The 23,395-nt window shown below is 36.2% G+C and overlaps 1 protein-coding gene across 50 annotated transcripts in view; it reads right to left on the reverse strand.

Annotated features, from left to right (window-relative positions):
- Window positions 1-23,395, reverse strand: part of arvcfb (ARVCF delta catenin family member b) — a 199,531-nt gene that overhangs the window by 42,047 nt on the left and 134,089 nt on the right. For all 50 annotated transcript variants that reach the window (XM_084115230.1, XM_084115226.1, XM_084115215.1 and 47 more), the window contains 2 exons: window positions 10,286-10,788; window positions 4,520-4,703 (listed from right to left, as the gene is read on the reverse strand). In XM_084115230.1, coding sequence (XP_083971356.1) covers window positions 4,520-4,703; window positions 10,286-10,788 — 687 coding nt within the window. The remainder of the gene's footprint in view (window positions 1-4,519; window positions 4,704-10,285; window positions 10,789-23,395) is intronic.

The following is a 23,395-nucleotide window of genomic DNA, read 5'->3' on the forward strand; positions in this document are numbered from 1 at the left end:
TGAAATATACCACACACAATTTCTGCGGTGAGTTTTTGTAGCATCCAAATCCTGCTTCTGAAAGACCCCTGCTACATGTAGAATCAACAGTGGGGTAAGGAACAGACATGAATATAATCATACCTGGATCATACCTCTTACACATCAATCAACCCCTCACCATGCACATTTTACATATCGCCCTTTATGATCAAGGACAACCAGATCACAACACTGTGTTCAAAGTACCTACTCACAAGATTAAGGATTTAAAGGGAGCACTTGAGGTCATGAAACTGAACTACAATGACCTGCTTCTGCCGCTAGCAAGCTGATTTAGACAATCAGACCTGTGTGTGGAGGCTTATCTGCCGTTGCCTTGGAAGTCTAGATGGGTCAAACAAGGAGAGTCACAGCCAAACAAGGCAACAATAAACTGATTTAATGCCACAGTGTCAACATGGAGCGCAACAATATGTGAATCCTAGAAAAGAAGGATCACTGAAGGCATTGTCATGGCACTATATCACATTGTTTGAGCCCAAGATCACATCAGTGGAGGAAGGTAACATGATCTGATGAGTTGTGCTCAATTCATGTCAATCATTGGGCTGTTTCGCCAAGGACAGTGATGGCCAAGACATCACAGCTTAAGCTAGAGATTCAAAACACATTTATTATTATATATGGATCCATGGACCAGTTATAATTGCTGAGTCATGCAAAGACCACACTGAATGGAAAAAATACATCATTTTCATATAGAAGTAAAATCAACCTCTTATACAGCAATTTTCTCTTGCCTTTTATAGACAGAAGTGGGTGCAGAAAGAAAAAAAATGAACTCCACTTATTGTGGCAGAATGCATGGTAACCATGGTGATATAAAGCCCTTTAGTGACTGGACATCTTAATCAAAAGCTGAGCTGCTTCAATGACCCCCAGAGGAAAGGATCAGTGTCTACAAAGAGGTTTGTAACATAAGAGCAATAATGGTTAAATATAGAACAGACACTATTGATTTTTGCCTTTAGTTATTATTTGGAGAAGTTTCTATAGTCTTTTTCATAGAGTTTGTCAGAAGACAAATAAGTTCAATCTATACAAAATTGTCTATTCCCACTTTCCTTTTATATTAGTTTCATATTTTATATCGGTTGTCTCTCATATAGCAACAGCCAGTGTCGGGGAGTGAGTAACTAGTTACATGTAAAGGAGTTACATGTAACTGTAATCCGTTACAGTTACTGAGAAAAAAATGTGTAATTAAATTACAGTTACTTATGAAAATGTTAACGATTACAAAGGGGGTTAAATCTGGATATTTTCTGTAAAAATCTAGGATATTTTGAATAATATAAATGTGTTGCTTTGCCTATTTTTGATGTGCACGATGCCTCCTGCCATTTAAAGGCCATTTAGTATGGCCGATGCTATTCTGATGCTTTTGATTGGCTCTTTGCCAATTACATCAATCCACATTGCCGCTGAAAGCTTTAGGCTACAACCTGACTGAGAGTTGCCACTATGGCGAGTGATAAAAATGCGTTCCAGTGCTGGAAATGCAAAAATCATTTAATCCAGAAATTAGAAAAGAGCACAAATATAACAGAGCAAAATATGTTCGCCAACTATTAAAATGCTATCGACAATGAAGGTTTCAATGTCGACCCTGAGGAAGCATCTCCTATGATGAATATTAACATTAAGCGTAGTGAACGAATGGACAAATCCTTCTATTAGTTTGCTGTTTTGACTTGCAAAATAGAGCTATTTAACTACACGACGACTGGTCACGGAGTATGAACAATATTTTAGGTGGAATATAACCTTATTTAAAAAAACAAAAAAAACATGCATGTTATGAAAGCTACACTGAGGGAGTCTGTTTGGGTTGCCAGTGAGTATGAAACTAGAATCTATTCTTGGTTCTGTTAGTGAGAAATCAATTTTAGGCCTTATTACATGGCTTGGTTGAATTCTAATGTAGAATGACCGCTGCTAAGGATAACACACCATTGCCATGAAAAACAGAGCGTTGCTATGGACGCAGGATTCTAACCGTAGAGACGGAACGGACTATTTTCTTTAGCGGAAGCAATACAATCGTTTTAAATCAACAAACTCCTTTTTAAATCAATATTTTGTGTCAAATTATTGATTTATTTGGTAGGTAGCCATGTAATAAGCGGGATAATGTAGAGCGAGGCGTTTGTTATAGCGAATACAACCCCTTCAGGCTGATTCAAGACCCCTCCGCTTCACGTCGGGGTCTTGATCAGCTTGTCGGGGTTGTATTCGCTATAACAACCGCCTCGCTCTACATTATCCCTTACTTATATGGTATAATGTTTTCCCTTCACACACACATAGTGGTTAAAAGGATAGTATGCAGATTTTTACTATTTATTTATTTTTATAGTTATACTACGCATTACATTTTAAATAGGGTAACTTGTAATCTGTAACCTATTACATTTCCAAAGTAACCTTCCCAACACTGGCAACAGCTCATTTTAACTGCTGTTCCTATGGACAAAAATGATCATCTTCTCAAAGCTATACATTTATATTGGCTCTTTTACCCCTAGAACACAGGAACTACATCTAGTTATAATCAGTGTTGGGCAGTAAAGCATTACCATAATAACATTACTTTCTGCAGTAATCAGTAGTGTAACAAATTACTAATGATTTCAGTAATAGTATTACAGTTACCATCCATTAAAATAGCTCATTGACATGTCATTTTTGTTGCTTCAAACACTACTGATTTGAAATCAAATCATTCCTAGATTCATTTGCATAGTCTTCACAACTCACACGTGCACATGATGTCACCACTGCAGCAAGCTAGCTTGGAATATGGAAAATCTTATATTCAGCAGCTGGAAATATTGACATTACTTCGATTTTATAGGGAGAAAAGATGACAAGAATGCCGTTGTCAAATGTAAGTTGTTGCATTACTTTACTCTGGCATTACATGTCTTGCGCATTCTCCAACTTATGTTTATTCTTTTGACAACATTCATCATGAAATATAACTATATCTGGGTAACAGGTGAATTATAGCTACAATTAGCATTTATCTACACATGACAATTCATGAGATTAATACCATGCTTTCACTCAAAACTCACTATAAAATACCCTCGGGTGTTTGTAATAACTTCCGATTGCGATCTAATGTGGATTTTGGTCAAATGATGAGACAGATTTTTTTTTATTTGTAGCATTTTAGAATAAGTTATTTACTACACCTGCTTAGCATTTCTCATGTAAACATCCTCTATTCTTATAAAAATAGGCCAAATTACATGAAAATCACATACAAATCATATGCTGCTTGTCGTAATCGTATTTTTATTAGCTTCATGTTTCATGAAATGTTTCTCTGGGTTGGTATGTACCGAAAAGAAAACGAAAGTGTAGTGGAACTTCGTCATCGGAAGAGACAAGGCGGGTTATGAACACATAATATGAGTGAGAGTTGTGACAGAGTGCAGTTAATGATGTTACGCTGGCTCATAACAGCAATTGTGGAAGTGAAAACACAGAGACAGTTTTAGAAGCCACTAATATGTTCACCAGATCAAATAATTTAGAAGAAAATAAATAGAAATGATGATTCTGTCCAATTTTGTGGGGTATAACGGAAAAGTGATATAATGAGTAGTGTAACAGAAAAAAAAAAACCCTCAGAAAATAATAAAAATGCTAAATGCTAAGAAATTACTAAACAAAACTGTTAACACTTTACAATAAGGTATCAGTTGTTAACATTAATGCATTAACTAACATGAACTAACAATGAACAAAATATTTTTTATGTTTATGTAAAAAATTCATGTTTTACAGTGTAATAACTAATGTTTTTATATATATATATATATTTATTTATTTTTTGTGTGATTTTTGCCTTTTTTTATTTTGACAGGACAGTATAGAGTGGACAGAAAGCAAGGTGGGAGAGAGATGGGGGACGGGATCAGGAAAGGTCCACGAGCCGGGACTCGAACTCGGGCCGCCCGAGCGCAACGGCGCTACATGTCGGCCCGTGACTGCATTAACTAATGTTAACAAATGCAAGTTTTGATCTTAGAAATGTATTAGTAAATACTGAGATTAACATTAATATAAATAAATGTTGTAGAAGTATTGTTCATTGTTAGTAGAGTTAACTAATGTAGTTAATTAATATTAACACATGAAACCTTATTGTAAAGTGCTACAAACAAACTAAAATTCAAATGAAAACTGAAAATATAAAAATAAAAGCTAATTTAAAATATGAATAAATACTATATTAGTATATACATAATACTAAAATACCACTGAGAGAGACAGACCATCTTAATAAACACAAATTAATTTCTTTTGTTCATGTAAAACCTTTTAGCAATCCAATTAGCATAGACTACATGGGTCAAAGGCTTTGCAGAAACTTGCAAAAACTAAAAGACTAATAGGATTCATTGACATTGTTCTAGGTCAGCTGACGAGGATGGTGAAGAGGCTGTCAATCAGACCAGTGTACCTAAGACATCCAGATGTGTTCTTGAAGACCGTGGTCCACTCTGCATCTCGTGGCTTTGAGTCCTCGTTCGGCTCGTGTTCCCAGCCCGAATGAGGGATGATGACCTCATTAGTCATCGTCTGAAGCCCGTGGTTAATTATCACCATCTTCAGTGGCTCATAGGAGGACAAGTTCCAAAGTGTTCCTAACAGGTGCAATGAGATGAGAAAAGAAGCAGGAGAGAGAAATGAGAAAACAGGATCTGTTACATCTCTTAACATGACACAAGAGCTACAAACAAAAAGTGGCGCTGCTGCTAGATCTGTTGACATGCACCACACATTATGAAAGCATCGATTCGGCGTTTACCGACAGGAACCTCCATTATAGAAGAAGGACTGGAAAGGAAAAAATGGTAAGGAGAAGTAAAGTTTGAGAAAACATTTCTCAGAGTAAACAATGTGAAGCGGCCAGGCTGTTGTTTTCTAGACAATAAAACAGAAGCTTGTTCTATAAGCCGGCAGACGTATATACGCCTACAGTTAAGACTAGCCTTTGTTTTATTAACTTGGCAAGCAACGTTCAGCTACTGCAACCCTTGGAAATGTAGAGTGGATAAATAAACTGTCTTCTCTTGGGTTAGCAAAAATGAAGTCTCTGGACCGGAGGGCATTTTCGCTAAAACAGAAATAGCAAGTGTTTACACAGCTGACTACGAACTCATACATACATGTATCCTGATACAACTCTGAATCTATTTTCCTGCCCTTCATACACATCATCATTCTTCTCACCCTGCAATTACTTCCAGCATTTCTGCAGACAAAAACTACAATAGGAGACAAGAGGTCTATAAACATGTCATAGATCTCTGTAATGAGGGCTCAGGTTCTTTCAGCCCCCAAAATAAATCTATTTACCCTCTAATAATAACCAAATTTGTACTGCCATCTGCAAGGAGGCTTTCATTACCATCACCTCTTAGGTGCTGAATAGCCATTAGACCCTGGTTAAAGCCCAGATAACAGATGCCGTACACATGGCCCTTGCTGTACCTGGGAATATCTACTTGGTAAAGTGGAACATTAAGGAGCATGGATCATTACCGGCCAGCTTATGCGCTCGTGCATGTGCTATTGAGTCAGATAGGCTTGTAGTCAGAGGAGATGTAGAGGTCTATACATAGCACATGCTGATTAACTTCACTTCATTGGCTTTAATAGGAGGCAGACAACTGGAGCAAGCTGGAGCACTCAAAGGCCTTTTTAACCAGTGATTACAATCATGTACACGGACACAGTCAGAAATTACGTTTAAGAAATTAAGAAATTACTCACAGGAGAAAGAATAAATTACATTTTAAAATGCATGAACAAAACAGTCATTTTAAATTATTATAATATTTCACAATATTACTGTTTTTACTGCATGTTTGGTCAAATAAATTATCTCCTGCAAATTGTAGCCAATTGACTTTGTCATACATTTTATACCTTGAATTTACCATTATTTGATGTTGATGTATTACCAGTTAAGCTACACGATTAATAAAAAGTAGCCTATATATAACAATTTATAGATATTTATATAAAATATTAATATATAACATTAATATGAAATGTAAATCTCCACATATAATGACATATAATGATGAGCCAAAACATTATGACTAGTCACAGGTGAAGCGAATATCGCTGATCATCTCCTAACAAGGCCACATATTAAGGTCTGGGTACTAGATTAAATGGTAAGCAAAAAATCAGTTCTCGTAATCAACATGTTGGATGCAGGAGAAATTGGCAGGAATAAAGATCTGAATCTGGAATGGTTTTAGAGGAAAATGACGAAGAGTTCAAGGTGTTGCCCTGGCCTCCAAATTCCACAGATCTCAATCCAATTGAACATCTATGGGACATTCTGGACCAATAAGTTTGATCCACGGCGGCTCCACCTCGCAACCTACAGGATTTGAAGGATCTGCTGCTAATGTCTTGGTGCCAGATACCACAGGCCATCTTCAGGGGTCTTGTAGAGTCCATGCCTCGGTGGGTCGGCGCTGGTTTGGCAGCACGTGGAGGACCAACAGCATATTAGGTACTAGGTGGTCATAATGTTTTGGCTCATTTGTGTATATTTATACAAAATAATAATATATTAATAATTGTTCAAACACACACACACACACACACACACACACCATATAGTGGTAAAAACTATGTAATCTGGTGTCGTTTCTGTTTGGTGCCCCCGCCATCTTTTGCAGGTTCCTGGATATCCCACAAATCTAATACAAAAAGGAGCCAATGAAACCCACATGAGGGAAGCTGAACCTTGCAAAAGGTGCAGCCTGATTGAGTTTACTCCTTCCTGCTTGTCATTGGAGCCTCCCAGCTAATTCAATTTCCTGGGAGCAGCAGACATGCTGTTCTAACAGGCCATTCACTTAGGGTTATTACAGTCCCATCCTGCCCCCTGCCATTCATCATACACTGATTGGACATCCGAGTCAGAGGGAAAGAAACAGGAAGAAGGGTAAACGAGGTAATCATCTCAGAAATGCCACCATACTCTGGACTTCTGGAATTTCTGAACAAATGTAATTTTGTAAGCTACGTTTAGTGGCCTTTTCTAATGTCCTTACATATCCTTTTAAAAATATCTTTAGGTGAAATGACACAAACAGTATTGAACATGAACAAGGAATCATTCCAACTGTGATATCCAACACAGTATCAAATTGGTTTATAGTACAAAAGTCATCAAAATCAACCATTTAGTTATTATTATTGGTTTCTAAATGGCTCAACTTAATGTAATTTAGATAATATTTATTTTACCTTCCACAGTTTTGTGTAAATCTTTCGAGGATGAGAGAACGTATCACACAACCTGTTCATGTTCTATCAAGTGACAAATTTGTGTGAAAGTCACTTGTTTCATTCCTGAATGAATCAGAGTTTGAGAGAAAGAGAATGACTCGCTGACTCCCTCATAAAGGTAGTCACTTGTCGCCACCTACTGGCGTAATGATGAAACTAGCAGAAAAAGTCACTGAGCATAACCATGGGTTACGGAATGAGGAACTACAGTTTAAATCTGTTTCAGCTAGATACTGCCTGCAATCAGGGCAAAACAGATAGAAAATAAAGAGAAATAGAGAATTAGAGCAAGTTGGAGAGTTGCGTCAGATACAGACAGAACAGAACGCAGACAAGGAAGCAATGCTTCACAGCCACTGGTATAAACATACTGCTGTTGCTGTTCAGTTGTAATTAAATGATAAATTAGTTCAAAAGGCAAGTTTTAACATTTAAGATGGAGAGCTCTGAAAAAGAAATATGCTGCTTTGAAGTTGCATCAGTCTTGACCACCTTAATATAAAAATATTAATACGAGCTGCTAAATATTCAAAGCACATGAAGAACATTTGACACAGGGTCACCAAATTAAAATGGACAGTTTAATTAAAAATAATGCTGAAAAGTGGAAAAGGTAATGAAAAATTCTAAGCAGAAAGAAAAAAGTACTAGCAATATCCACACAATGAGGTTCTTGGATGAGGGTGCAAATGGTGCTGCGGACAATACAGGGGTACCAACCATGAGATTCAAGAGCTCACGGTGAACCTATTTTTAAAGTCCTGCAATTATTTTTAATTGTAGAAAAACATTCCTGATTTTCCAGGCTGGTGAAAGACCATTGTGAGAGCAGTGTTTTCATAGGGGCCTTGCAGATAAACCATACGGCTCTCCAGGGCTCGGTTTGGAACTAACACACTATATTCCCTCCATCCTGTAGAAGAGAAGCTATTTTTAACTGAAAGACTGAAAGCAACATTGTGCTGTAAAGATAATCATTGAGGCCTTTATACGTCACTTTCACACTCCAGCAATACAAGGATTCACTCAGGTATTTCACACACCAGAAACTTTTTCTGTGGTCTGTGAAAAAGCTGAATGTCTGGTCTGGAGAAGCATCAGTCAATGTCATTATGAGAAAGACTTTCTCTTTCAGTAGATTCACCAACCCTAGTAGAGGAAAAATCTGCACTTTTAAAAGCATATACAGTACACCACCATTCAAAAGTTTTTTAGTAAAAAAATAAGAAAAAAAAGATATTTATTATTTTATTCAGCAAGGACGCATTTAATTGATCAAAGGTGACCGTAAATACATTTATAAAGGTACAAAAGATTTCTATTTCAAATAAGCGCTGTTCTTTTGAACTTTCTATTCATCAAAGAATCCAGATTTTGTTTTTTTATCATGGCTACCACAAAAATAATAAGCAGCACAACTGTTTTCAACATTGATATTAATAACAAATTTCTGAAAATTCAGTTTTGCCATCATATGAAAAAATTACATTTTAAAATATATCAAAAACGTTTAAATACATTAATTAATAATTCATTTTTCATAATATTAATATTTGTTTTTGATCAAATAAATGCAGCCTTGGTGAGCAGAAGAGACTTCTTTCAAAAATGTGAAACAATCATATTAGATTCTAAACTTTTGAATGGTATAGTGTAACTATTTCATACAAACTTGTATTATTCTTTTTTTTTTTCTTAAGATTTTGTAAATCACTCACTGTCTGTCAGTGACATTAATTCCCTCTTCCAGTAATAAAATATCTATGCATGCAAACACACTTCTTTGGCCCCTGTGTTTTGTGTGTGTTCGGTCTGAAGCCGAATCTCTTTTGCGTTCTCCATGATATAGTAAATGTATGTCAGGTCATGGGATTAAGGTCCCAGGAGACACATAAACCTGCTCTGCAGTCCCGCTGAAAGACTGACCTGGATTCAGTCAACATCAGTCTGGACTCATTTGGTGTTTAAACGTGAAAACTTGGCGAGAGGCCTGTGGCTAGTATTAGAAGGATGCTTGCCAAGCATGACTAGATAAAATGAGAAAAATACAAATGAATGAATCATAGAAGATTTAGGACGAACAAGCTAAAAAGATGGAAGGTTATTTTTGTCATTGGCCTGAATATTACTTTTATTTACAGGGTAAAGCCTGATTTATCTGGAATTGAATTTCGACACGCACCGTATCCACCATAAACATGCCCCTCTAAAATTTCAGTTTATAGTGGTCAGAAGTGACAATTTGTAGCGATTAAATGATTAAAACTGACAAACTTTTACACTGTTACACAAAATTAGTTTTAAATAAATTCTGTTCTTTTGAGCTTTCCATTAATCAAAGAATCCTGAATTTGTTTTTAACGGTTTCCTCAAAAACATGCAGTCTAACCGTTTTGAACACTGATAATAAGTGTTATTTGAGCTGACACTGAAGACTGGAGTAATGTCTGCTGAAAATTTAGCCATCACAGGAATAAATTACATTGTACATTAAAAAAGTATATTTTCATGGAATTAAAAAATATTTCACAATATCACTGTTTTTACTGTATTTTTGGTCAAATAAATCCATTTATCTTTAATAGTTACTGTAAGTTGCAGGACATAAAAACTAAGTTTGCACAAAATGCTGTGGCAGAAGTCAAACATTCACATGTCTGGGTCAGTTCAATCAACTCTAAACAAAAACTATTCTACTAGACAAACACGTCTTACACTTCTTGAACTACTACTTTTAACTTTCTTCGTTCATGTCTTATTAATAACACCAAAAATTATTACCCAAAAAGAAAACTACAAAATGAGGTGCACAACACCCCTATACAACCTATTTTACAATATATTTTTTTACGGTCACAGTGCTAAATTCCAGTATGTAATGGCGCAGCTGAAGATTATCATATCATACCTGTGATGAGTTCCCGAACTTCCATGTCATTGGTTTTCCTCAGCAAGCGGATGAGAGCAGGAATCCCATCACAGCTCTTGATGGCTACCTTGTTATCGTGGTCCTTGCCATAGGAGATGTTTCTCAGAGCTCCACAGGCCTTGCGATGAACTTCAGCTTTCGGGTGGTCCAGCAAGCTCACCAGCACTGGGATCCCCTTCAGCTGCCTGACATCCTTCTTTATCTTGTCGTTCTCATAGCAGAGATGCTGCAGGTAGGCGGCGGCGTTGGACTTGACCGGATCGATGGGGTGACCTAGCATGGCGATGACCTCAGGCAAGTCGGGGTCCCTCCAGCGCGGATCTTTGCGGATGCTGTCAATCGAGGGGGAGCGACGGCCACCCATGCGGTCAAGACTGGCCATGCTGCCCCTCTCGGGTTGGGCAAGAGGTGCCGGGTACATGCCATGGATGTAGGGGTGTCTTTCGTCGATTAATTCAGCCTCTATGGGGTCCTCGTAGCCTCTGTGACGAAGAAGAGAAAGAGAGACAGTCAACCAATGGGATTAACATCAGCCATAAAAAAAAAAAAAGAGTGAAAAGAGTGGAGAACTCTGAATGTTAAATTATATAGTGTAAAGGCTGTTTACACAGAATGTGTTTTGCATTCCACTGTGCTACTTTTCCACTGTTTTTCAATATAAATGCGCTAGATGGACATCTTTAATCATAGCGCTCACCCCACATCTTTTGCAGCAACTTGCTCATGACACCGCATTCTAAAAATGCAAAGAAGTTCAACGTTGAAAAAAATGGATCCCTAGACTCTGCTTTTTTTTTATTCCACCGATCTGTGAACACCGCAAAAACGTGTTCTGTGTGATCCGGGCCTGAGATTTCAACTGAAAAAAGCACATGTGAAAAAGTTTTTCCTATTTTTTTCTTAAAACGGTTGTGCTACTTAATATTTTTGTGGAAATTGTGATCATTGTTTCTGCTACTTTTACATTTAATCAATTTAAGGCACCCTTACTGAACAAAAGGGATATTTTATAAATCATATAAATTGTTATTCTCACAACTTATATAGAATGTTCAAGTTTCAATAAGTATCAAATTACATTCATAATCAGCCTTACAGTCGTTAAGTGTGTCCCCAGCTTTAGTAAGACAAAGACAGAGACAGAGAAAAAAGTGATTGTTTTAGTTATTTACCATGGTGTTAAAGAATCCACAGCACTCGTCAATAAGAAAAACTGCTGCTATTTTCTTAATAATTATGTCTGTCAGGACACAGTGATGTTCTTTCTTTAAATACTGATGGATGGGATACAGCATGAGGGAAAACAGAGAGCCTGCAGGGCCCAGAGCAAATATAGAACAGACTGGAAACGAGAGAGAGAGAGAGAGAGAGAGAGAGAGAGAGAGTGAGAGAGAGAGAGAGAGAGAGAGAGAGAGAGAGAGAGAGAGAGAGAGAGAGAGAGAGATGGATAGGGAGCGACGAATGGCTTTCCTAGAAGTAATAATCTGAATGCAGGACAGTGTAGTACAGCAGCACTCCCACTGGGAGAATCCTTGCTCTGGACTTTTCTGAGAGCCTCCTCTTTAGTCATTAGCAAGCAATCAATATGTTGGGATAGGAAATGAAATAATCAGTGTGCATTTCTGTAGATTAGGTAAAGAAATGGAATAAAGTAGCCTCATCAAATATAAAATAACACTGCATAATCTTCACTGTAGAAATTAAATATAGATTAATCTTTATTAAAGTTACATTAAAGAGCATTGAGTGATTTTTTTGCAGTGAGTCTGTTGTTTGATTAACATTAAATACAGACAGCAGCAGGAATATTAGGCTGCTGTCACTTTAAGACATAATGCACAGATCCAATAAACTGATAGTGTACCAATGCTTTTTCTTTCTCAACTTTTTACGTTCACTTAAGACATAACCGACTACGTTTACTAGGATACTATATGCCAAGACGGACATTTTGACATCATTTTGTGTTAAATTGTCCGTTCAAGCGCAAGAAGACTTGAAAGAGAGATTAATTCAGTATTCACATGCTGTCAGATGCGGTTTTCTGGGCGCGCGCTTTGGATGTGCAGTTTGCGCACACGAAACTTCTCACACTTCTTGCGCTTGAATATTTAAATTGGCAAGGCTTAAAAAAACTTTCATGACGACACAGCACTGGTCTGATTGGGACAGTGACAGTTCAGTCAACAAGCCCTGCATGTGCTCTCTCTCTCTCTCTCTCTCTCTCTCTCTCTCTCTCTCTCACGGTGAAATTAAATTATATCTGTGCTAAACTTTTTTTTTTTTTGCCTCTAACTCAATTACAGGCGACTGGAATCATACAATTTACAAGCCATTGGCTAATTAATTAAATTTTTAGTCGTCTCTTGCGAAATTTGGTCGCATATGCAAGTGATTTCCTTCATTGTAGAGGGTTGTCATTTCATGTTTTTAATATCTGAAGCTGCTTATGCTGCCTTGGAAAGAGCAATAAAAGTAAGACATAAAAGGAAAAAACAACATGGAATAACCATTTAGCCAACTGAAGAGCATTATACATTAAAAATACTGTTTGCAAACAAATGGGAACATTTCCTGGTACTTCAGGCACCCTGGAAATTAGCTGTTGTATCACTTCATTAAACTGAGCTGAAACTGACCAAAATGTGCTGTATGTGGGGTTGAGACCTCTCATTTCCAAAACACTGACCCACTAACTCCACAGCTGGTAGCAAGAGATTTTCATTTCTCTGAGGCATCACACAAACCCTTAAGTTTTTCAGGGTTACATAAAATATACAGTATACATAAAATATACAGTGTACACCAGAAAGTTGATTTCAGTAAGATTTTTTTAAAATAAATGAATACTTATTCAGCAAAGATGCTCACAAAAATTCTCAGCAAAGCAAAACTCACAGTAAAAGTGAAACGGTAGTGTATGAGGTCATAATATATATACATAGGCTATATATAAAGGACTGTCAAAATTAACATGCACTAACTTGCGTCTGTGTCAGACTGACTGGGACATGGATCTAATAAACTTGGGTAGGACATGTATGTAGAATGTACGATGAATAAAATATCATCAGCATGCGCTAGTGGCAAACAAATAGAGCAGAATGAATCACACTTTGAGGATACCAGGATTGGCATACCAATTTTGTAAATGGAGCTTGAGATAAGTAGTTTTAAGCTTTAGCGCCATGTCCTGTTGATCATTACGTCATTTCATGTTGCATTTTTATTGGCCAGTCAGTAGACATAGGTTGTAGCAGCAAGCAAACTGTAAGATAATCATGCTAAATTTCTAACACTGTCAAAAAATTATCGCAGGCTATCTTTGTTCACAAAACAGTGACAACAACCATCCTTGAACCTCTCTGACTTTACCATCGTCGAGGAGCCACAACCACAGAAATTGCCACGATTTGTCATCTTTCGTCTGGGACAGCCCAAAATCGTACAATGTGGACCAGGCATTAAATGAACGTAAAGAGTTGTGAGAAAATGGGATGCGCATCAGATCCACATCATGTGTGGTGCGGCAGGTCTTAAAGTGACAGCAGCGTGATAAACCTGCTGCTGTCTGTCATTAAAGATAATCAAAGAACAAAAGACAACTCACTCACTTTGACGGAATAACTTTTGTAGCTTTAATAAGGAATAATCTATAATTTAGTTATTTAGTTAAAGTGTTTGATAACTTTATTACATTTCTGTATATATCTGACCTGTTAGACCTACCTAAAAATCTTAAAGCACTGTTTACAGGGTTACATGGGGCAAAAACAACAAAAACAACAATTTTTTTATGCATTTTGACAGGGCAAGTAAAAATCTGGACTGGTCTGACTGGACTAATAGAAAGAATTGAGCCATGATATACCGAAGGGCACAGGTAAATGTGACATTTATTATAATGGGTTTATGTGGAGACTGTTTTACATTCACTTAAATTAAAAGTTGTTATTTTTAAAGCCTATAATAAATGTTAAAATTGATAGCTTTCAATTATACTGATAAACTGAATCAGCAGTTACGAAGTCAATGTCAAATATTACTTATGGTCAGTTATATAATAATATTATTATTATGAAATATTATTAGTTGAGGTCAGCTATGTTTTAAAAAATATAAGACATATAAGGCATGTCTGCTAGGTATTTTCACTATTACTTTATACTCACTATTAAATATTATTAGTTGAGGTAAACTATGTATTTAAAAAATGTAAGACATATAAGACATGTCTGCTTGGTATTTTCACTATAATCACATTTCTAAGTCTAAAGTGTTGCGTTATAGGATTGAGGCTGCATATTCAATAACTGTTACACATCCAACAAATTCAAATGATGAATAAATTAGAAACCGATTTTGTTTGTTATTCAAAAAGAACCAACCCATATTACATCACTATATATGTATAAATGTATAATAACTTTGATTAACATAAACATTCTTTCTATTCTGCAGCTATGTTCAGAAAGCAGGTAGCTGGAGGCTCACATGAGCCATGATATTTTACTCTAACAGTTCTTTTCCTCTACAGAGCAGAAGTTGGAAATAACATGTCTAGGGCTGTACTGTACACAACAGGGAGGTTACATCAATCTCAGATAGGAGTCTCAGCATGCTTCATTATCAGTGTGACCAAAACAGAGATGTCCCTGTGGTGCTACTCCTAAATTGGCATAGAAATATTAAACCCCTGTGACACTTACTCACCATCACTCTTTCTCTCACTCCATTTCTAGCTTATTTTCTGTTCTCATCTCATTCTAAGTAGTAAAAAACAAGGTGCACCAGAAATTCAAAGCACTAAGGACCATATGTGCAAATATGGATACATCACTATAATCTGACAGCATTCATGAATCCACAGAGGAAATGTTTGTTAGATCTTCATCTTTGGCTTTGTTTATAGTCTGAACAGCACATTGCAAATTCATCTCTCTCTATATATATATATATATATATATCTGAAACAAATGGATCAGACTTCATCACTTAGAAAATGAGAAAACTTAGAAAGTGCAGAAAGTCAGTGCTAAACACTGGATTTGAAAAACAAATCGGATTTACGCACAGTGTGAACAAAGTCTTTGATGTGTGAATCGACAAAATGGGCCACAGCTGAGAATGTTGGCGGTTGTGCGGGATGCACTTTTAATGAGAGTTTTATGTTAATTATGTACTGCAACTTTGGAGGTGATTTGGGGGCACATTACAGAGTGAGGAAGTCTCAGCAAGCTGTTACATGGCAGAGCTTTAAATGAACAGTTCATGCATCTGACATCTTAAAGAGATGTCCATGAAGCACCAAATCAGCATATTAGAATGATTTCTGAAGGATCATGTGACACTGAAGACTGGAACTATGGTTGCATGCAATACATTTATATTTGAAAAATGGAAGTTTACTTAATTCATTTGCATTGCGATTATATAAATAATTTTTATTGGCCAATGGCCATAATCAAATGTATGCGTGTTTTCCACTTTCATTGTAATTGTCATTGTCTAATGGGAATTTTTTAATGGGGAAGTTTGTACAACACGATAGAAATTCATTTAAATAAATTGTTGGTTATTTAAAATGCTTAATGCAATCATGTGGAAATGTTTTCCTTAATTTAATTAAGTTAATTTGTTATTTTTAGAGAATACAGTTCTATATGTTTAGTCAAATACTGTATAATTAGAGACAGAGTGTGAGGAGACAAGCCACTTAAAAGGGAGAAAAAAGTGAACAAACTTCCTTACTGACTACTGACAAACAGACTTACTGGATTTTGACATGATTCTCAATTTAGTATCAGTTTGCAACATCTGCTGCAATGTGCAGCCCTGGTCAGTATTCATTACCATCACCATTTGTTTTATTATTGTAACATATGGATAGATTTCATGCAAATTAAGAGAGTGGTTACTGACCACATGATAAATTTGGAAGCGTTTTATTGCTTTGGAAAAGCCATCCAAGTGCCATCCAGTTTCAGAATGATGAAACAATCATTAACTGACGTAATGTCTGAATGATGACCAGTGCAAGACCTATAGGGAGCAAACCAACATTAACACGGCTGGCACTCAGCTCAGGATACATTATTTCTACTTGAGTTAAAACAGTTCAATATTCTGCCCAACAAGACTCATGCTGATGCAAATAATTAACCAGAACAACTAATATAGAAAGGGCACACAGGCTTAACCAGCATGACTCATGTTTGATGGTGTGTATGACCAAGTACATAATACGATTTACAGAGTGAGTTACTGACAGCGTCTCTTCCAACCCTTATTGCTATGTTTTTGAGGCCGGGAGTCATCTCATCTCGTTATTCATACCCGGAAAACATCTTATACTAAAGTCTTTCCAAGGCATTCTAGAAACAGCAGAAAGCTGTTTGACTGGGCCTGAGACGTTTCTCACATCCACCAGTCAAGCTAGGCACTGGACTAAAAATAGCTCTGCAGTAGCATCTTATTTTAAGTCCTTTTCACACAAAGCTAAGCTTAAAGGGGCTATATGTAAGAATTTTCATGTAATGACTCGGGACATTTTGCCGGGAAAATCTAAGGGATGTGACTTTTACGCCCGTTCCCGAAAGCCTCTCTTCTGTTCAATGACACGAATTAAATTAATGCTTATACAAAGCACAGGACAATGCTGAAAGGGCTATTCTGTACTGTAATGTCAATGTGTCATCCAAAGAAAAGGAATTAATTCAAACTAAAATCTTAATTATACTTTATAATCAAACTATCATAACAGTGTAATTTTTATTACCTAATCTGTTGACATGATGCTGGTGCAAACATATCCACATCGCTATGATCTGATGCTTTCTTAACTGCTGTTTTCTCACCGCTGACATTTTCGTTTACGTTTATTGTGTTGAGAGAAAAGCGTAAAGCACATATTTACACATTCATCTAAACGTCACTCTCAGCATGTTCGTCAACAGTATAAAACTGCAAAAGTATTTTCGACTTCTTTTTACTTCAAGTGAAGAACAAACAAGAACATTGGCGAAAGTATATCGGGGCCTTGAATCACGTTCAGTCTGTAATTGGCCGTCCGAGGCTAGCTCGCGTCATTACGGAGTGTGTGTAGGAATGCAAGTATGAGCAATAAGTTGCTGGCTGTAGTTCACTTAACGGCCACCGGTGTCGCTAATAACAAAGGATCTGAATTCTAGCCCAACCCTAGAAGGTTAAGCACCTCCGCTGACCCCAGAGGTTTAAGATCGAAAAGATTGTGTTGTGTCTACAACTTCTACGACAGAAAATAGAGGGTAAGCTAAGAGCTGTCGCAACATCAAACTCAGAAGACACTGATTAAGAGTGGTAATAAGGATGTTGCCTGCAGAGTTTCTTCTGCTGTTTTTCCTAGATTGCCAAATCTGTGAATGTAACCGGAAATAAAAAGGAGGAGTGGACATATGCTGAATCCAAAATAAAAAAACAGCTGCTTTGCTGCATCACTGCCAGACAGCATTTTTTTGTATATACTGTAGGTACAGTATATACTGTTAAAAGAACAGTTCATGAATAATTACCTACTTATCATCATGATGTTCCAAACCTGGTTATTTTTTTCTGTGAGAGACAAAAAGTTTTTTGAATCAATTTTCAAATTATTGATTCAATGACCCATTTGCAGCAGCTTTTGAGTTAACTGCTATCTGGAGAGGAAGATTATTAGTGAATCTTTTGATAAATTTCATTTTGGTCCTACACAAAGCTATGATGCTATTAGCTATTTTGACTGCTTTTGTCATGATTTATTTCTTTTATTAACATCCATGGCAACTATTAATATAATTGTAGGGACAAGAACATACAAATATATATAAAAAAATATATATTAAAAAAGTATTTTTGTTTCACAAAAGAAAATGTTATGGGTTTGGAACATCATGGTGAATAAATAATGAATTTCAGTCAAAAATTATTTTCTGCCAAAAAGCTTCTGCCAGAACTCATTAAAAATATGCCGCAATGGTGTCAGGTGCAGATTGAAAATGGATATGACCAGAAGAAAAGATCACTGTGAGACAATGAGAGGGCTCAAAATTATTCATCATTAACATTGCCATTATACAGGTAATTTCATCTCTTTCCTTCTCTCTCTCACACACAGACACACACACGCACATTGAGGGCTTTGCCAATTGAAATTATTTAGACAGTTCAGATGAATGCTAAATCCTGATGACTGGGAGATGGGAATGTCAAGATTTGCATTTAAATTGCCGCCATTGTATGTAGGAGTGTATTGATAACACATGAAAAGCACTTTGACTACACATGATGGTCTTCCACTAGATGTGATGCTCTGAAGTTATAACAGGAGCTACTATGCCTCCAAAATTAGCCAAATGTAAATGTTCTTCATGTGAGTGTGTTTGTTTGTTGCCAGCAAAAACCACATAGTTATGTGCCCATTACTACATCCATTTTGTTCTCCTGCCATGTCCTTTCTCTGAATTATTTATTTTTAGATTTTTTGGATAAATGCTTTTGCCTCCAAATAGAGAAAGGGGAAAACATTAGCCTATTTGTAAGAGTCTCATATTATTCCAAGAGTCTCACAGTACTGAGATATCGCTCATTTGAATAATTACTCATTATAATGAGCAATTACTTGTGGATTAATATTATTTGTGGATTCTGTACCTACAACAAGTGAGAAAACAGACTCAAACTTTTCATTTTATTTCAATTAAATAAATTATATTGATTTTAAATCACAATAAAAAAGTTGCTTTTGCTGTTATACTGTAAGGCACAGTACTTCTGTGTACATCTATCTATCTATCTATCTATCTATCTATCTATCTATCTACATAGTATAGATACTATACATACTGTGCATTACACTATAATGTATTAAACAATTACTGTATTGGCTTTATGTTGAATTGAAATACACCAATAACATTTTTGAATATGAGTCAAATTTTACTTAAAAATAACTCTAGTTTACATCTATTGTCACACAGTGTGGGGAAAAGTTTATGATGTTTAATGGTTCCATTAAAGGGGTGGTATAATGCCCTTTTCACAAGATGTAAAATAAGTCTCTGATGTCCCCATAGTGTGTATGTGAAGTTTTAGCTCAAAATACCCCACAGATATTTTTATATAGCATGTTAATATTGTCACTTTTTGAGGGTGAGCAAAAACGCACCGTTTTCCTGTCTGTCCCTTTAAATGCAAATCCAGCACAGGGGGCGGAGCTACAACAGCTCGTTTCCTTTTACCTCACAAAGACATGCACTGAAAATTTCAAAAACTTTTAGCCTTTTATGTTCAAACCGGAGTCAGACAAAGATGGAGAGACTCAAGAAGAAGTGACAACATGTAGAATGCAACAGGACATTTCTGAATGTAATATAAATCACGTTCCCGGGGGAGGGGTTTATGTAAAGTTTAGGGGTAGTGATGTCACTAACCCGGGAGGAATGTGATGTAGTCCCTACCAGCTGTTTGTTGTAGTCCCTAAAAAACGATTTCTTTAAAAGCAAATATCTTCCTTTGCTTTGAACTTTGAGCGTTGTAACTTTGCAGATGTTGTTTATGCTCAAACAACAACATTACACACTAACTAAAGTTAGAAAAGTGAAATCATAATCAACCACCCCTTTAATGATTCTTTTAGTATTTTTAAAGGGGTCCTATTATTCTTTTTCACCTTTTCAACTTTAGTTAGTGTGTAATTGTTGCTGTTTGAGCACAAAAAAGATTTGCAATGTTACAAAGGTCAAAGGCCACTCCAAAGGGAGATATTTTATTTAACGTTTGTCTGTGTGCTACACATATTTCGGAGAACAGCTTCCAGAAGAGAGTACAATGCAGGCTATACGCACAAAAGCCTCCCCTGAAAGACGTAGCCATTCCCATTTTGTCGGGAGAATCTGTTTTTTATGGATCATAACTTGTAAGTATGTTTTACTATTTGTAGTTGTGTTTTCTATTAACAGTTCCAATTAAAAGCTATATGTAGTTACTAGGCTACTGTATGATAGATGTAAGGGCAAAGCTTTGCCTCTGCTAGCCTGAAAACTAACATTACAGTATTGATGTAGTATTTACTGTAGCTTTTGTAAGCTCTTGTTTTTTAAGACTGTTCACTGCTCCGTAGGAAAATTATCCATGATTGTGTGATAGATTTCTGTTTGCATTACCATAGTTTTCTGACAAATATGATTAAATGGTGGATAGCATCATATCTATAAGAAAAATACCAAAAAAACATACCACTTGCCCTGTGAAATCCGTGCTTGTGAAATCCGTGCATGAAGTCTGTTCTGCACAATCCTCTTGTTTGTTAACATTATCAGGGTCTGAATCGGGATCGAATTGGTTTGAAATTGATGCCATCGTCAATATTTACATTTGAGTAGAGCTCATGGTTATGGTAAGGGGCGGGACATTTCCCGAATACGCGCTAAACGTTGCCAATCACAACAACAATCACTAAAAATCTAAAAACAACTCGGAGTCATTTGTATGGGAATCAACTACATTGGTTTAGCATTGAGTTCGATTCACTAAAATAACTGACTCATTTTAATAATTTGTTCAGGAATTGTACTACATTGGTTGCGCTATATGTGTTTGATTCACTAGAAAGAACCGACTCATCAGAGTAATTTGTTCGGGAATTTGAACAATTTGAAACTCTTTTCACAATTTTTCAGTCTCCGTGACTAGACTAAAATCTACGGTAGATTTTAACTTCTAGATAAAAGGATGGGATGTTTTTCCCTTTCTGCCAATATAAACTGATGTCGTTTCAGCTTGAGCACATAGAGGAAGTGGTTCCTGGTGGTCTCCAGGGAGATTTCTGCATGATGACCTATGGCTGCTCTGCTGTGGCACTGGTGGCAGGTGCAGGGAGGATCAGAACCATTAGAGATATGGCTGGAGACGAGACGCCCCCTTTGTCTGGCAGTGTTCACCAGAGACTATTAATCACCCTGACAACAACAGCTCCATTGAGATAGAGAAAGATAAAGAAGAGAGAGATAAAGAAGAGACCTCGAATCTGGGTAACAAATTTAATGCACGGTAACGGTCTAATCCATGGAAACATGGCATTGGCAACCATCTCTATGCTAAATGTAGCAATTTTGGCTGTTTTATAATTGCACGATTCCAAACTGCAAGCAATAAGCTCTAATTAACATATTTGTTTTACACATTCATTAGTGAGATTTTTGTCAACATCTGTTATTATGGGAATGCTAATGATGGATGCAAAATGCAAGGCTTTGGAATAAGAGGGGTGACATCTCAGCTAATTATACTATAATTCTGGATGTACACAAATACATTATGGACTGAAAAACAGGAAGTGGCCTAAAAAGTTGTGTATGCAGTTTGTGACAGTGATTGCCTACTGTGTGTGTGTGTGTGTGTGTGTGTCTCTGTCTGTGTACCCTAATTAAAAAGAAACTGTTTCTGCAACACATGCTCCCTGTCAAAACTGCTACTGCGCTGATATTGACTGGAGAATTATGTCAAGGAAAAAAAGTTTAAGATAACATCATCCTTTCTTTTTTATCTCTCTGAAGATAGATTCAACTTTTTAAAAAACTTAATCGACCATTAGGGAAATCAATCACTGCTAGCAAAACTGAATGAAAATGTATGCAATCTTTAGTTTCAACACCTCTATCCATCCATCCAGTATCTTACTGTACCACTTAAGGATAAACACGTTGATAGTGTCAGTGTCTCATGCCACTTATCATGCCATTTTCAGTATCAGAAAACAGAATAATACAATAGACAGAATAATACAATATTAATATAAATTTAAATGTATATTTAAATATGAAATGTACATTTTATGTAAAATAATTTATAATAGTTTGAAATAATTATAGAACACTATATTTATTATTAGAAAAACTAATATAATATAATATAATATAATATAATATAATATAATATAATATAATATAATACTGTTTATGTATTTCCATCTAGTTAGACCAGGGGTGGGCAAACTACGGCCCGCGGGCCACATACGGCCCGTTAGGCTGTTTAATCCGGCCCGTCGAGTATTTAAAAAATGGTCTTAAGATCGCATTCATTTTGCCTTTTTCTTGCAATAATTTGCGTTATATATATATATATATATATATATATATATATATATATATATATATATATATATATATATATATATATATATATATATATATTGCGTTGCATATATTTGACAATCGGAATATCAGATATTTCATGCCATAGCTAACAAATGTAAAAAAGGAAAAATGACATAAAAGCAGATCATCATTCATTCAGCGCTGTTGTGGCTGCGGTGTGTCACGTAACAAGCAATGACGCGTCACCATGGAAACCAAACAGACCGCGACTTAAGCGCATAGACTTGTTGCACGTTAATGTTTTTTCCTTTTTTGGAAACTCACAGAGAAAAAAAATGTTTGGTAACCGCTTGCACACCTGTTTAGTTTTTCCTTTGATTTTTCTGCTATTTATTTCTTTGCTCCTCTGGATTTGTGAATGTATCCTGACTGATTCCGTTTACCGACCTTTATCGCCCGGCTTTCGAATACACTCCCCTGTGTGCCATGTACAGAACCCAGTTTTGTTCATTAAATGTTCTGATCTGCCTTTGTTTTTTATGTTTTATTTTATTATTCTTAAAATAAATTTGTATATTCGTTTATTTTGTTTTTTCCCCACAAATGTATGACTTTTGGAAGTGCAAATTGATTGCCATATGCAGTTTTAATAAAGTTGAATTAACGTAACCTTCTGTCATTTTTACTTTTCTAAGTGTACACTTGCAGGTGTTGTTTCTAATTTACTATTAGGCCCATTAAATAATAATAAGGATAAACAATATTTAAAAAGTATAGGCTATAATTATTAGGCATCTGACTAATTAAAAATTAACCTCAAAACATAACATGCTAAATGGGGGATATCTAGCATAAAAAATGTATTGTCAGAATGTCGTCTCTCAGTTGTTGAATTTCGCGCAGACGTTGCCACAACGTAAATGTGTTTGCTCAGCCCGATCTCATGAAAGAGCGAATACCACGAATTGTATTTGTA

Source organism: Abramis brama, assembly GCF_963993115.1.
Source record: "Abramis brama genome assembly, chromosome: 5".
Lineage (NCBI taxonomy): Eukaryota > Metazoa > Chordata > Actinopteri > Cypriniformes > Leuciscidae > Abramis > Abramis brama.